At 41.3% G+C, this 15,626-nt stretch overlaps 2 protein-coding genes across 4 annotated transcripts; both read right to left on the reverse strand.

Moving 5' to 3' along the window:
• Positions 1-47: 47 nt before the first annotated feature.
• LOC128624310 (vitamin K-dependent protein C) lies at positions 48-8,482 on the reverse strand. 3 transcript variants are annotated; one of them, XM_053651886.1, is made up of 9 exons: positions 7,724-8,482; positions 7,436-7,510; positions 6,620-6,777; positions 6,501-6,525; positions 6,298-6,408; positions 5,835-5,975; positions 5,565-5,686; positions 2,693-2,810; positions 48-1,900 (listed from the first exon to the last, which is right to left on the reverse strand). In XM_053651886.1, exons 2-9 carry the CDS (start codon positions 7,503-7,505, stop codon positions 1,350-1,352), a joined length of 1,296 nt encoding a protein of 431 aa, XP_053507861.1. In that variant the 5' UTR covers positions 7,506-7,510; positions 7,724-8,482; the 3' UTR covers positions 48-1,349. The 3 variants fall into 3 exon arrangements, with proteins under 3 accessions (XP_053507861.1, XP_053507862.1, XP_053507860.1); XM_053651887.1 differs by lacking the exon at positions 7,724-8,482 and adding an exon at positions 7,649-7,699; XM_053651885.1 differs by having other exon boundaries at positions 7,436-8,482.
• A 142-nt stretch (positions 8,483-8,624) lies between these two features.
• On the reverse strand, positions 8,625-14,651 carry LOC128624309 (vitamin K-dependent protein C). The gene is made up of 9 exons (XM_053651883.1): positions 14,428-14,651; positions 14,202-14,276; positions 13,011-13,168; positions 12,877-12,901; positions 12,677-12,784; positions 11,300-11,440; positions 11,079-11,200; positions 10,423-10,540; positions 8,625-9,585 (listed from the first exon to the last, which is right to left on the reverse strand). The coding sequence occupies exons 1-9, from the start codon at positions 14,489-14,491 to the stop codon at positions 9,035-9,037; spliced, it is 1,362 nt and encodes a 453-aa protein (XP_053507858.1). The 5' UTR covers positions 14,492-14,651; the 3' UTR covers positions 8,625-9,034.
• Between the last annotated feature and the right edge of the window lie 975 nt (positions 14,652-15,626).

Here is a 15,626-nt window from a genome sequence, read left to right on the forward strand (position 1 = left end):
TTTTTTTTAATCAACAACAACAACGACAACAACAACAAAAACATATAGTCATTGATATTGTGGAATTTTATTTAAGGAGATTCAACAATTTTGTAAGGAGTCTCCAGTGTTAGGGATTTGTAAAAGTCACAATACAAGATCATTCTACACAGAAGCTTTTTAAACATCCTCTTGACATCTCAGGTTAAACGTCAAGCAATGGGTTCATTTTAAAATCTCGAAAGCAAAACGAATGAAGTGAATTTTAAAGACTGTAGCTCTAATTTAAAATGGGTGAAGTCTTCAACTCTGGAATGACACACTTGTGGCACATGATATTTTTTAGGTAATTTAGGTCTTAGGCCCTATTCGGACAGGATTTGTTTCATGGGGTGATGTCGTTAATAAAATATTTGCGGTTAAGACTCTGGGTTACTGATCGGAAGGTCGGGGGTTCAAGCCCCAGCACTGCCAAGCTGTTGGGCCCTTGAGCAAGGCCCTTAACCCTCTCTCCTCCAGAGGGCGCTGTATCATGGCTGACCCTGCACTCTGACCCCAGCGTCCCAACATGCTGGGATATGCAAAGAAAAGAATTTCACTGTGCATATGTATATGTGATCAATAAAGACTCATCATTATTATTACAGACAGCGATTAAATTAATACAGTAGGGACGAATAATTCTCATGTGATCATTTTTATGAATTTGGTAAGATTTAAAGTGCACCTATTATGGTTTTGAAACGTGCCTAATTTTGTTTTAAAGCTCTCCTACAATAGATTTACACGCGTCTGAGGTCAAAAAACACTTTAATGTGATCATACTTTAAATTGCAGCATTGCCTTTTCTCACCCCCAGTGTCAAAAATGACTCGTTTAATGATCCGTTCTAAAGGATTCATTCTAAACTCCTCCTTTCAGAGAGCATACTCTGTAGTGATTGGTCAGATGTGCCAGTTTGTTGTGATTGGTCTACTGCTGTCAGCGAGCAGCCAATGAAGACCAGAGGCGGGGCGTTTTGTTACAAACATACATAGGTTTGTGCAGGAAGTAAAGTCTGGAATCACTAACGACTCGTTTCAGCTGTTCAGAATCGGTTCCTTCTTTTGTAATCCCCTCTGAACGGGGCTTTACAACATTAGAAGCATTTGGTAGATGCCGTTATCTAGAGCAACTTACATTACTCATTATACTCATTTATACAACTGAGGGTTAAGGGTCTTGCTCAAGGGCCCAACAGTGGTAGCGCTGGGATTTGAACTCACAACCTTCCGATCTTGTTTTTAGTAAAAGGAAAAGCCATTCCAAAATAAAAGTCCTAACTAAATCTGGAACGATAGGCAGAACAGATCTGAAGCAACAAGATTCGATCACAGCTTATTTTTCACGCTATCGATCCACTCCATGTAATTGGAGACTTTGGTGTAGACGCCCAGTTTGTCCGTGTTGCCACAGACCTCGCCCCAGGATACGAGGCCGATGAGGAACCACGTGTTGCGGTATAGAGTCATCATGGGGCCGCCACTGTCACCCTTGCATGCGTCCTTGGTACTCCCGATGCTGCCGGCGCACAGCATGTTCTCCGTCAGGTTGTTGACCATGTAGTGTGCGCACTCGGATTGCTCCACCAGTGGCAGGCTGATGTGTTTGAGATCCGAGCTGTATGTCATTGTCCCTTCTTTGTCCTTGCCCCAGCCTGTCACTACCATCATGGTGCCGTTGAGGTGGAGCACGCGCTCGGCCAGGTCTCGACTCGGCAGACAGGCAGGGACGATGTACGTGCTGAACGCTACGGGTGACTCCAAACGCAGCAGAGCTATGTCGTTGTCCACCGTTAGGCTATTGTATTTTGGGTGCGGGACAATTTTGACCACATAACGGTTGACCTCGGATTCTTCAAACTTCAAACGTTTGTAGTCTCCTAAAGGGAGGGAATGGTCATTTGCGTAGAAAATAAGCACCCTTTTATGCATTTTTTATATACAGCATTTGCATAGCTGCCCACCATAATTTGACCAAATTATGAAAATAAAAGTTTGACAGACATGGTAGATAAGGTAGACCATGGAAAACTGAGGCTTTGACCAAGTCCATGTTTACAAGTATGCAGCAAATGTTAATTACTCTGCTAACTAACAACCTTATTTTGCTTCATGTTAGTGGTTTATAGATTGCCAAAGTCATTCCATGGTTAAAGTGAACCAGCTAGCATTAGCTGTTAAAATATAACCAGTTAGAACATAACCAGTTAGAAAATTGGCAACAATGAGTCAGGATCTAGGAGACTGGTGTTGATCTCCAGATTCTGTTTATTGCTTACTTGAGGAATCTTCAGATCAGTGTTTTACCAATAGACGCATAACTTCAGAAAGGTTTCACCAGCTCACTCTCAAAATAACAGTATCAGTTACACATCACACCAAAACACAAGAAATGAGAAATACAGCATCTTTGATAACCTCCTATTTATATTCCTTTCCTTTTCAGTAGGTGGCTATAAAGCGACATACACATGTGGACAAGCAATTGAAAAATATTTTTGGCAGATTGTCCACCCCAAGTTGTAGGATTCCACATAGAACCTTTAGGGGTTCTCCAAGAGGAACAAATAGGTTGCTGGATGGAACCTTTATTTTTTTCTTCTAAAGATTAATGCATCATTTTTAAAGGAGACCAAAAGCAAATCAACCATAACAAAAAATACAAAACAAACCCAGTCTGACACCGAAGCGGCTGAATTTCTCAAGACAGTGAGCAGCAGTGAGAACCCAGTTTTCATCGATCAAGACACCGCTACAGTGAAATTTTCCTTGGGAATTCAAGATAAGAGCCTAGGAAGGAAACACAAATATAAAGCTTCATCATGGCCTTTGTGAATCAGAACCCACATTTCAGTACTGTTTTATTTAAACATTCTCTTGTCGAGTTCCGTGTTGACCATTTAATTTATTTGCACACTATATTTTCTTTGAATCTGTTAGGAGACGACCATTTCAAGTACCGTCATGGGAAAAGGAAAGTCGATCCTCCTTCAATTCTACGGTATGTTTTTAGTTATCAGGGCTTAAATAACAGTTGTGTGGTCCCCACTAACTTCTATAAATAAACAAATAACCTCAGGTGACAACAAAAAATACACAACGGCTTTCAATATGCCCTCCGGACCTGCCTGATCCATCCTGATGCCCTACCTCTGGATGGGGTGCACATCAACTGGAGGCTACAGCCTGGAGATTGCTCAGGATGGTACCGCTTGAAGTACTATGGAAATGGACCTCAATTCTACATGGACATTCTCGCTGTGGTCGCTCTGACTACGGTTACTGCGATGGCCTTGGGAAGGCTTCTCTCCTGCCTTGACAAAAGCAATGTTGCTTACAGACTGGTGTTGTTTACAGCCAGTGTTGATGGCTGAGACTACTATCTGAGCAACTGCTTTGAGCATTTGGTCTTGCTACCAGCAATAGCGGCCTTCATCAAGGGCCTTTGGGCAGCTGCTTATAATGTGCTCTAGTGATCCACTTCCAGAGCAAAGAAGGCAGGCTGGTGTTTCACTCTTTCCCAAGATGTGGAGGTTAGCAGGACTTGGCAAGCTATCATAAACAGCCTGTATTAGGAACTGGACATGGTAATAGTCCAGTTTTTGCCCAGGTAACTCGGTGCTGTACTGCTCCTGCTTCCTGCACACCTGCTCAGATCTCACCCTGAATCTGGTGGTGTTCCTCCTTGCCATGGGCTTTTTCTATTAGAATCTTGGGAAGTAGCCTAGCCCAGCCTGGCCCATAGCTACATTCCCCAATAGAGCTTTGTGCCTCAACCTGGACTCGGAAACCTCCACTGCTCTCCACTCCCTGCCCATTCTGACTTCAGTGCCATTTGATGACACTTAGGGGTCCTTGGATTATCTATGCTAAAGAGGCTCTCTTGTTCGCGACACCATAAACTCCTCAGTAAGGCTGCTGTCTGGGAGTTGCACGATATGGCTTCTGCCATACAGTGCCATGCTGCTTTGACTGCGGGGAAAAGCAAGCCATCTGCGAAGGTAGCTGCTGATTTTCCTCTCCAGGGACTCTACTGTTGTCATGGGGACCTTGTGAACTAGCATTGGCCACAGAATCCTAGGCAGGATGGCATTCTGGTGAATCCAGGCCTTGAATCTTCCTGGGAGGCCTGACTTGTCCACATTGGAGAATCAGTTGTCAAAGTCTTCGATTGTCTATTTGTGGAGTCTTTAAGGCTGGAGTCAAAGATTTTCCCAAGGCTTTTCACCAGCTGCTCAGAAATAGATGAAATGGTGACACCAAATATTGAGAAGCAGAATTTGTCCACCACCCACCACTTCTTCAGCATGAAGGACCTAGATTTGCAAGGGTTTGATGCTCATCCTTGTCCATAAGATGAGGTTCTCTAGGATTTGGTGTATCCAACTGGTGCCAGGTAATGATGGTCAGGTCATCCATAAAAGCTTTTACTGGGGGTTGCCACACACCAGACTTAGAACAACCACTACACTTGTCTCCAAGCATCTGCTTAACAAAGCCAAAGGGGATGATGATGAAGGCTGCTCTCTCCTTTCCCCATTATCTGTGCCACTGAGCTCTTTGGAGAGCCGAGAGCTTCTTTCACACAATGCTTTGGTGTGGTAGATTGGCTAGAGGTTGTTTTTGTTCCTCAGTTGTGTTGTCATCTAAACATCCATAGGTCTTGCCACAGCTGTTTTATCTGTGTGGCTTTATGGTCCTTGATGTACGAGGCCACCGGTTTGTCCTTCTCAGCATAGCCAAACCTCTGCACGTCCCTTGACTATAGTCTGTATGATGTTACTGGCATCTGCCTCAAATTGCTGCCAGATGCTCTCTTTGTTGACGGGGGGACACTTTATCCTTCTTCTCTGGACTACTAAGCCAGGAGCATGAGGTTGAGGTGCTTGGAGGTTCTGGCTCTATGGGGTGATTCCTGTCCGGGTTCCTCCTGTGTCTCCCCAAGGTTAGTTCCTGTGTTCTGCACTGCTGTCTCCTGCTCTTGACATATTGAAATCTGTTGTGTTATTTTGTTGTCGCCTGAGGTTATATGTTTGTTTATAGAAGTTGGTGAGGACCATCCAATCGTTTTTTTACGTGCTGATAAATAAAAACAGAATTAAAGGAGGGTGTACTTTCTTTTCCTATGAATGTGTGTTTAAGGTTGTTTTAAAAACTTGTATAGATTTGGGGCCGTTTGCCCTGAGAGTTCAGTACATTTGGTGAAGTGTGAAAGCTGTTTTCAAGCCCAGCAGCTGTCCAGAGAACTGATCCCTGGTTCTTTTGAAAACAATGCTGCATGTATAGCTGCACTGCTTTCTGGGACTTTTAGAATTGTTCAATTAATCCACGGTTTGGAGGGAATTCTTCTATGTGAATATTATAATCCCTGCCCCAAACGAACCCAGAATTGGTCAATGGTGTGGGCCCAAATATCTGAGAGTGAAAACACTCTAATTTTATAATGGTGCCAAAACTAGACTAGCATATAATCAAGTCATCATTATGAAGAATGGATAAACAAACAAAAAATATTCCTCCAAGATCCTTTGTTTATTCTTATACCTGCCAAGGACTCTCTCCCTTTTTGCCCACTTCACCACCATAAAGCCAAGGTTGTAGACCTTTAAAGGACTTTGTTGAGTAGAATGACCTAGAGATCAAAATCTGTCCGCAAGACTGTTGATCTGGAAATCAGAGACATGGATACCATGATTTACAGGCAGCACTGTTCATCTCTCCTTACACCATACTCAAAAAGGTCAAATAGAATAAATATGGAGACCTGGAATGCCCTTAAATTCAACTACAGCAAGAAAATCATTGTGTCCTCACTTTTTGGAACACACTGTTTGGAGTCATCATGGAGTGTGTATCCATTAATACAGCTGCAGTAACGTCCTGTCTTGTCTGGCCTCTCGTGGCAGTCGTGATCACAGCCTCCGTTCTCCACCGAGCAGTTGGCGTGCGTGCTAACTGAACGTCAAATCAGCCGGAATGACTTGCATATTAATCTTTATAATGATCATTTTGTAATACAATTCTGAACGTTCTGAAGTTTTCCGTCAAAATGTTGGCCTATTTTTTTTTTTAAAAAAAAGATCTTTAATGGTTTCCTACAATGTATAGCTGCGCTGCATTCTGGGACACCGACATTTGCACCGATGTCGCTGCTACTTCTACGCTGGATTTCACATTAATACGAAACTGGACTTTGAGGAGTGAGAACACGAGCTCTCGGTGAAACCTGACCTGATAGCACCAACCAACAGTTTAGCCTTCTGTAATTCAAACTCACGTAGATCACAGTATTTTCCTTCAAAGCCAGGGTTGCAGGAGCAAATGTAGGACCGGTACTGATCCACACAAAATCCGTTCTTGCAGGCATTTGGGATACACTGGTTCCCATCTGACACATAATAATAAACAATAATAAACAAACATAGTATGTGTTTTAGATGAATACTTCACAATTTATCTTAAAATAAGTCCAACACTCACCTGTATACACCATCCAGAACTCTAACTGTGAGAGGAAAAGAACATGCGGATATTGTGAAGAAGCACAGAGGATCTTATAAGAACTAGAAGAAGAAGAAGAAGTAGAAGAAATGACTGACTGTGGCCTCTCTGGTCTGGTAGATCTCTCTAGCTTCCTCAAAGTCACACCGCTCTTCAAGGCACTCTCGCTCCAAAGATGCAGGCTTGAGTTCCTCTAGCCAGAAATTGTCCCTTCTGGAGCGTAGGAGCATGTGTGCCTTTGGACTGCTGTAAAAAACTAATTGAAAATCAGCAGCTGTTTTTTTATTTATTAGGTCTTTATTCCATAAAGTGGTGCAAACGAATATGAATATATTATTCAGATTGAACCAATAAATATGAATCTAAATATGGCTCTAAATATGAATACGAATAGAGATACGAATAGGAAGTGCACTGTTTGTTTATTATTATTTTTTTAGAAAGCTTGCCAGAAAGTTTCACATTGAGACGATGTGTGTGCATTGGACTGAGCTGCATAAGAACTCATTTAGGTTTACTTTTAGGTGGAGCCTTAAAGGCGCCAAGTATGAAGCTCGCAGGCAGGGTTGCCAGATTTCAGCAAGAAAAACACACAAATTGAATCTACGTATTTTTCTTCGTTTTCTCAGCCTTTTATGGGAAACAAGTTAACAGTGGTCTGCATGCGTTTCTGATTTATATATAGATTCACTTCTCCATTGCTCACACGGTCTAAATAAAATAAAATGAAATAAAATAATAAGACTACACTTATTTATGGTTTAAATACGAATACAGAATATTTGCCGCAGCTAATATTTGACCACATTTTAATATGATATTTATGGGTTTTTTTTTTTTTTTGCTTATATTGGCTTATAAAGGTGCCAATAATTTTGGATACGTATGTAGCAAATTTCATTTTCAAGTCGTACCTGACATACAGACAGCAGAAGCAGCCCAGAGGAAAATCAATGCCAAGCAGGGGAAAGGTGTCCTCGCCATGGTCGCTGCAGACACAACAACGCCCAAATCCTCGTTATTATTTATTATATAAATCATATTCACATAGCAACAAGCAAAAAAAACACACAGAACATATCAAACATAACCGAATGAAGGTGGAGCATAAATTATTCTGGATTTACCTCTACATCACAGTTTATTTGTTTGATAATACAGGTTAAAAAGCAAAGATGGATTCAAATAACCGTTATACTTACATGTTGAAAAATAAAGAGCTGGGATGGTGGATGTTCTGTTTAAACTGTGTTAATGACTGACTAATGTGCTTACTGAGAGTCTGTTTCTGCCCTCTAACCTCTGGACAGCTGGAATTCAGAAATGCAAGGTTTACACAGATTCGAGTAGGCTATGAAATGATAACCGGTAAATCGCAAAATACCATAAAGAGAAATGAATATGAAACAAGTAAATGATAAAATGATGACATGGACTTTTCTTCATTTTCTTTATTTAAAAAAGTGACAGTTAAAACAAACAAACAAAAAAACTGTGTTCTGTGTTTTATGTAATACGAGCAAATGGCATGCTAATGTTACTGTTTATTCAGTTTATTATTATTATTATTATAATTTTATTTTAAACATAATTAAAATGTAATTTTAAAATTTATTTGCCAGCCTTGTTTTGTACCATAACAGCTCCAAGTTGTGCCAACCACACTGTAAAACCGTATAAGTCCATTTAACTCAAAAAATCAGAGGAAACTGATTACCTCAAAAGTTTTTATGTTGAAAAATCAATTTCTTTAAGCCAGATGCACTTAAATATAACGAAAATTGCACTCAAACTTTGTAATTTGAAATAAATTTTTGTTATATTTAAGTGTATCTGGCTTAAAGAAATAGATTTTTCAACCTAAAAACTTTTGAGAAACTTTTGAAATCAACCTAAAAACTTTTGAGGTAATCAGTTTCCTCCGATTTTTTGAGTTAAAGGAACTTATACGGTTTTACGGTGCACTTAAAAATGCTGCTTGCGTGTATTTCTACTATACTAATACGAGTTTAAACAATAAAGTGAAACTCATGACTAATGACCGAAGTGTTACTGTGCCGTCCTTCAGTAGTTAATGATGTGAAACACTATTACACACGGTAATTCATTACTAACGTTTTATTATTTAAAAGAAAATTATTTACAAAACATTATATAAAAGTATTTCAACAGTAGGCCATTTGGTGTATGATTTTCTAAGAAGAGGAGGGAGAAAAGCACTGACACGGCCAATCCAGAGAGAAATAAACTCATGGGATTACTCTATGTCCGAATTTAAATTGAACCCCCTCCGAAAAGGGCTCTATAATTCTTCTACGAGTCTAATTAGTATCTTTGAGCAGCCACTTAACAAGTTCTCTTATCTATGAAACTTTTCATTGCCATAATGAACTTTGCCCACAGTAGGGATGATATTGATGTGATTGTAGTCAAAAGAAGAGCCTAAGCTAAAATAAAAGTCCTAACGAAATCTGGAACGATAGGCAGAACAGATCTGAAGCAACAAGATTCGATCACAGCTGATTTTTCACGCTATCGATCCACTCCAGATAATTGGAGACTTTGGTGTAGACGCCCAGTTTGTCCGTGTTGCCACAGCTCTCGCCCCAGGATACGAGGCCGATGAGGAACCACGTGTTGCGGTATAGAGTCATCATGGGGCCACCGCTGTCACCCTTGCAGGCGTCCTCGGTACTCCCGATGCTGCCGGCGCACAGCACGTTCTCCGTCAGGTTGTTGACCATGTGGTGCGCGCACTCGGAGTGCTCCACTATTGGCAGGCTGATGTGTTTGAGATCCGAGCTGTACGGCACTGTCCCTTCTTTATCCTTGCCCCAGCCTGTCACCACCGTCATGGTGCCGTTGAGGTGGAGCACGCGCTCGGCCAGGTCTCGACTCGGCAGACAGGCAGGGACGATGTACGTGCTGAACGCTACGGGTGACTCCAAACGCAGCAGAGCTATGTCGTTGTTCACCGTCAGGCTATTGTATCTTGGGTGCGGGACAATTTTGACCACAGGAAGGGTGACCTCGGATCCTTCGAACTGGAAACGTTTGTAGTCACCTAAAGGTGATTTTAATAGAAAGACAAAAAGCTTCAGACAAAAGCTTTCACGTTCAAAAGCAGGTGCCCACTATATTTTGACCAAATTTAAGGGCAGCATCACACGTACTCGGCAGGGAGCGATGTTTTACAGTGAATAGTAGTCTAAAAACTCATTAAGTTTATTAAGTGTGACAATGTATGGTGACAAGGAATTTCAGCGATTGCAATACAGAGAGCATGGAGCAGCTGTCAGGTAGTTCATCGGCGAGTAATATGTGATTGGCTACGCCCGTAAAAAATTGAACTCAAACTTGTTATATTTAAGTGTATCCGGCTTAAAGAAATTGATTTATCAACTTAAAAATTTTGAGGTAATTAGTGTCCTCAAATTTTTTGAGTTAAATGAACTTATCGTGATGACTTTTAACGTCCCCGACAACCTCTGTAGGCCCATTTAGCCACTTGTTAGCGACCGTCTTTTTCAAGACACTGAAAAGCTTAACAACGTCACAAGTCGGGTATTAATGATGTATTTTATGTCGGAGAATAAAACGTGAGAATATCTTGAGCTCGTGTTAACCACAGACCTTATTCCAGGCATTTAACAAAAAACCTATTGACGTCGGGACGACGGAACCAGGAGCACAAAACTCATTTCCAGGTTTTAGGACTCATTTTTGCAGCACTTTATAGGAACAATTTATTTTTTTTTTTACACAAAAACCCATTAAAGTTTCTGGACGGAGCCTTTCATTTATTTATTTATTTTCATTTTTAAAAAAAATTCGTCTGTCATTGATTTTCAAATTTCACGATCAAAAAGTGCGAATCGACCATAAAATTCCCAAAACAAACCCAGTCTGACGGCGAAGCGCCTGAATCCCTCCAGACAGTGAGCAGCAGTGAGAACCCAGAATTCATCGATCAAGACGCCGCCACAGTGAAATTGTCCTTTGGCATTCAAAAGAACAGCCTAGGAAGGAAAGACAAATGTAAATGGCACCATGTTGAAAAGCTCCAATGCAAATTTTTTAAAAAAAATCCGAATCAGAATCTCCATTTCAGTATTCTTTTAAACATGCCTCTGATGACTCCAGAAATGTGTAACACAGGTGGAGGGATGGAATTTAAAACAAGAGCGCGCTCGTCGTCAATAGTGAATATAAACCTGCATGAAGCAGTTTCCATGGTGAGTTTTACACTACATTTACTGTTCAACATTAACAGATGAACCTACAGCTATAACAACCTGTGTGCACAGAAGTGACAAATGAAACCCTTCGTTTTAAGCCCCGCCCCCAAACCAGCCCCAAATCAGTCATGGGAACACACACAATTATATGGGCCAAGTGTGTATTAGCAATGCTGAAAATGCTAGGCTAGCATCAGTGTGCTAATTAACTCTAAGCAAACTTTGAATCGCGTGTACAGAAGCAGCAATGTCTGTTATAACCGAAGGGTCATGACAAACCGAGATTTCCCCTCCAAGATCCTTGTTTATATTCTTATACCTGCCAAGGACTCTCTCCCCTTTTGCCAACTTCACCACCAGCGATCCAAGGTTGTAGACCTTCCATGGGCTTTGTTCTGTAGAACGACTTAGCGATCAAAATCTGTCCGCAAGACCGCTGATCTGAAAATCCACAATTTACACTATTGTAAAATATTAACAATACGGAGACCTGGAATGCCCGTGAGTTCATCTACAACAAGGAAATCGCCGTGTCCTCACTTTTTGGAACACACTGTTTGAAGTCGTCGTGGAGTGCGTATCCATTAATACAGCTGCAGTAGCGTCCTGTCTTGTCGTTCCTCTCGTGGCAGTCGTGATCACAGCCTCCGTTGTCCACCGAGCAGTTCGTGTGTGTGATAACTGAAGGTCAAATCAGTCTCAGAATACAGTCTTAAAGGGAAAAAAAATCCACCCTGAACGACGTGCATATTAATCTTTAGAATTAACATGTGATCTTCAATGGAGGTGAAGGTTTATTTGGTAAGGAATGCCGTTCCACTACCTGAATATAGATGTGCAGTGGGAGTAATCTCTACCTAAGGACAGTACGCAGCGGTGCTTTAGCCCTTTAGACTGTCCAGCTCTCTTACCTCCTCATCTGTACAGTCTGCTCAAACAGAACGCTTCAGCTTTCATGCTAATACCACCAGAGATTGCCGACTAGGCACTCTATGATAAAACTATGCTGGAAAGTGTTGCGTGAGAAAAGAAACACTTGCTCTTTTGTTTTTAGGAGCTAAAAACCTTATCTCTAATGCTTGAAATTGTTGACATTTTTTCTCCAATTAACCTCCCTTGTCACTGCGCTAATAATAATAATAATAACAAGAAGAACAGGGTGGAGTATTCCTTTAACACTGCTACAACACATCATTCCACAACAAATTTGAATACAATTCTGCTTTCAGAACTGTTGATTTAAATTCTTTCTGTAATTCAAACTCACTTTCAGCTACGCCCAGCCCCGCCTCGCCTTGCCTCGCATCTGGCACACCGGCTCAAGTGTGGGTCGCTGCAGGTCGGAGTAATGGTCGGGCGTGTCGAAAGGTACGGGCGTCTCTAAAGGTCATCTCTTTCCTGTTATTCAGCCCAACATAAATCTGATGTAGACAACGGGTGTGTACCTTGTAGTCACTATTCCTAAGCTTCTTTCCCTTCTTTGACTGTAAGAATGGCGAAAACGACAATCATCTTCGGAAATTCTTCCTGTCATCTGAGACGGCACGACGTTTCACAAAACGTGAACGCTTTGTCTGAGAAGTCGAGTAATAAAGCAACGGAAATGCTGCAAGCGTCAATCATCTTCTTCCAAGCAAGAATGAGAAACCTTAAGACACGCCCATACCTTTAGACACGCCCATTTACTCCGACCTCCAGCTCTGCACTCGGTTCTCACGCCCCCGACGCGAGGTCAAGCTATCGATCCACTCCATGTAATTGGAGACTTTGGTGATCGAATCCCGACCCCGACCACACTATTTCAACACAGCTTTCTCACACACCCTCACGTCCTTAAATAAAACCCGTTTGAACCTTACTTCCATGTCTGTATTCTGCGTTTGGGAACCCCATGTCCCTGTTCCTCACAATACTCACCTAAGCAGTGTTTTCCTTCAAAGCCAGGGTTGCAGGAGCAAATGTAGTTCTGGAACTGATCCACACAAACTCCATTCTTGCAGGCGTTTGGGACACACTGGTTCCCGTCTGACGCGTAATAAACAATAATACACAGAGATAGTACGTGGGTTTGAAGATAGCGCTGCAATTTACCTTTAAATCACAAAACCAACACTTACCTGTATACACCATCCAGAACTGTAGCTGTAAGAGGAAAAGAACATGTGGATATTGTGAAGAAGCACAGAGGATCTTAGAAGAACTATACGAAGAAGAAGAAGAAGAAGAAGAAGAAGAAGAAGAAACGACTAACTGTGGCCTCTCTGTTCTGGTAGATCTCTCTAGCTTCCTCAAAGTCACACCGCTCTTCTAAACACTCTCGCTCCAAAGATGCAGGCTTGAGTTCCTCTAGCAAATTGTTAGCCCGTCTAGAGCGCAGGAGCGTGTGTGCTTTCGGACTGCTGTAAAAAACTGATTCATAAAAGCTTAAAATCAGGAGATTTTATTCCTTTTTTTTTTATTTTTTATTATTATTATTGTTGTTGTTTTTAAATAGTAGAAATCCATGACATGTGGCACAAAAAAGCACCTCACCACCTAACCATTCCTAGCTATTATCAGTCCTTCCAGGATTTTGCGCTCGCAGAAGTTAACACAAAATCAAGGAAACGCCGCAGATTTTAGCCGATACGCGTCATGTGACATCGTCACAACGCGCATTCAGTCAAAGCCCTCTTCGATTCACGTGCGTCGAACATGAGTACAGCTAAAAGGTCTCGTTTACCAACAAACATGACCGCGAAAGACAAACATGCGCAAGACATTTTCGTGCGAGTGCAATTTCGCAAAATCCGAGCAGTTTTCCGCAAAAAAAAAAGCACCAAAAACTCAAAATCAAGCGTTTTTGGCCACAACAATTGCAAGAAAAATAAAATAAAAAACCTCAACGAAATCCTGTATGGACTTCAACTAACTAGCCTAACTTTCTAAATGAGAATAATAATGTAGATGATGTAAAGATCGGTGCAACTATGGTAACGAGTTATATTACAAAGTCGGAATATTGGCAGAGAAAATTTTCCATTCAGCATGTCGTAAACCTCCTTATATTCACTCACTAACAAACTTTTTTTGTCTTCCATGTTTTCTTTTCCATAACATGTGACCTGATCGGTTGGGAGGTTTTTATAAAAAAAAAAAATTAAAAAAAAAAAAAAAAAAGCGTGACGTCATTGTACGCTTTTGTAAAAAGCTGTTTTCTTTCGACTTTGGAAGAGTTCAGAGGCAAAATAAAAAATATAAAAATAAAAAAAAAAGCTTTGCATTGCTTATATTCACCAAAGGTGTCAATAATTTTGCACATGCATGTAGAGGTCCAAATCTGGAGCTACTTAACAGTTCCTGATCTACTCACTACTCAGAACATTTAATCACTCAGATTTTTTACCGTAAAATTCCCGGGTTTTAAATTTTAAAATAAATAAATAAATAAAAGAAGTCATACCTGACATAGACGCAGCAGAAGCAGCCCAGAGAAAAATCAACACAAAACAGAGCAAAAGCCTCCTCGCCATGGTCACTGCGGACATAACAACACCCAAATCCTCATTATTACAAACGTATTATATGAATAAAATTCATACAGCGACAACAAAAGACAAACATCGAACACATTAAACATAACTTTCTGTTTATTAGTTTGCTTAAACAGTAAAGTAAATATATATTACCAGGTCGCAGATCTGACAAGCAGACTGTCTGTTTCCTCCTCAAAGAAAACCTATATGAAGACATATGTGTCAGAAATTCTACATAACTATTTTAGTCGCGTCCCTGTTCGCCAGAACTCCGTCATCAGGTTCCGATCATCTGTATACAAGTGCATAGCGGCTAGACTCAGAGACAAACCATCAAGAAACGTCTGAATGTAGATCTCAATAAACAATCAGCCATTTTACTTACGTGTCGTAAAATAAAGCGCAGAGATGCTGGAGGCTCTGTTTAAATTGCGTTAATGACTGACTAATGTGCTCAGAATCTGTCCCTGCCCTCTAAACTCTGGACAGCACGAGTTCAGAAATCTAAACCACGGGAGCTTACGATTCTCCAAACGTTGTCAATTTCACGGCGGTATGATTGCGTCAGGCTTCATCGCACCGCCACGTTGATTATTTTCCGATAACAGCACGCCACCGTTGTGCTTTATTCCTCGCTTATCTTTGTTCGAAAAGAACACGTCATTACGTCAGAGTTTTGCTAGCTGGAATGTCGATATTTTGATCTATAAAGAGTTGTTCACCCAGACAGAACCTTGACAAAGGTCACAATTTGTACAGAACGTGCGCACATGTAGTGGTTTTCTTTACATTAGTTACCCGAACAAAGGCTTTTCATAGTCTTCTGCAGGAAAAACGCCATCCGAGGGCCCAGAGGTGTGGAAATGGGGACAAATATCAGCGCTAGACATTAATCTTTTATTATAGTCTTTGTCAACAAGCTTTATTTCACAGATTAGCCTGTCCCATATATTTCATTCATTTCCCGACTGAGCAAGAATAGAGATATCTTGGGTTCCACGGCCGAGCGGAGGGAGGATGAGGTGTGGTCAGCCCCCGGAGGCTCTGCTGGCCCTGAGAGTGACCTCTCAAGGCCTCGCTCCGAGGCTAAAGCTCTTCCCAAATGACTCCTCTGCGTTTGTGTTTCTAGGACACTTGAGATTTGTCCACGATGGATGCAATAGCACACGACTCATAACTGTAAACGGTTGAAATAAATACACTTTGTCATACAATTGATCGCGAATGAGCGGCTGTGCAAATTAATTGGGTCGTCAACAATTGAGTCCGCATCAGCAGTTGTCCCAAATGGATCACTTTATGGTTTATGGTGTCTTATCCTTACATCAGCCCAGTCTCTGAAACATGAGGAT

The sequence above is a fragment of the Ictalurus furcatus genome, chromosome 20 (genome assembly GCF_023375685.1).
Source record: "Ictalurus furcatus strain D&B chromosome 20, Billie_1.0, whole genome shotgun sequence".
Taxonomy (NCBI): domain Eukaryota; kingdom Metazoa; phylum Chordata; class Actinopteri; order Siluriformes; family Ictaluridae; genus Ictalurus; species Ictalurus furcatus.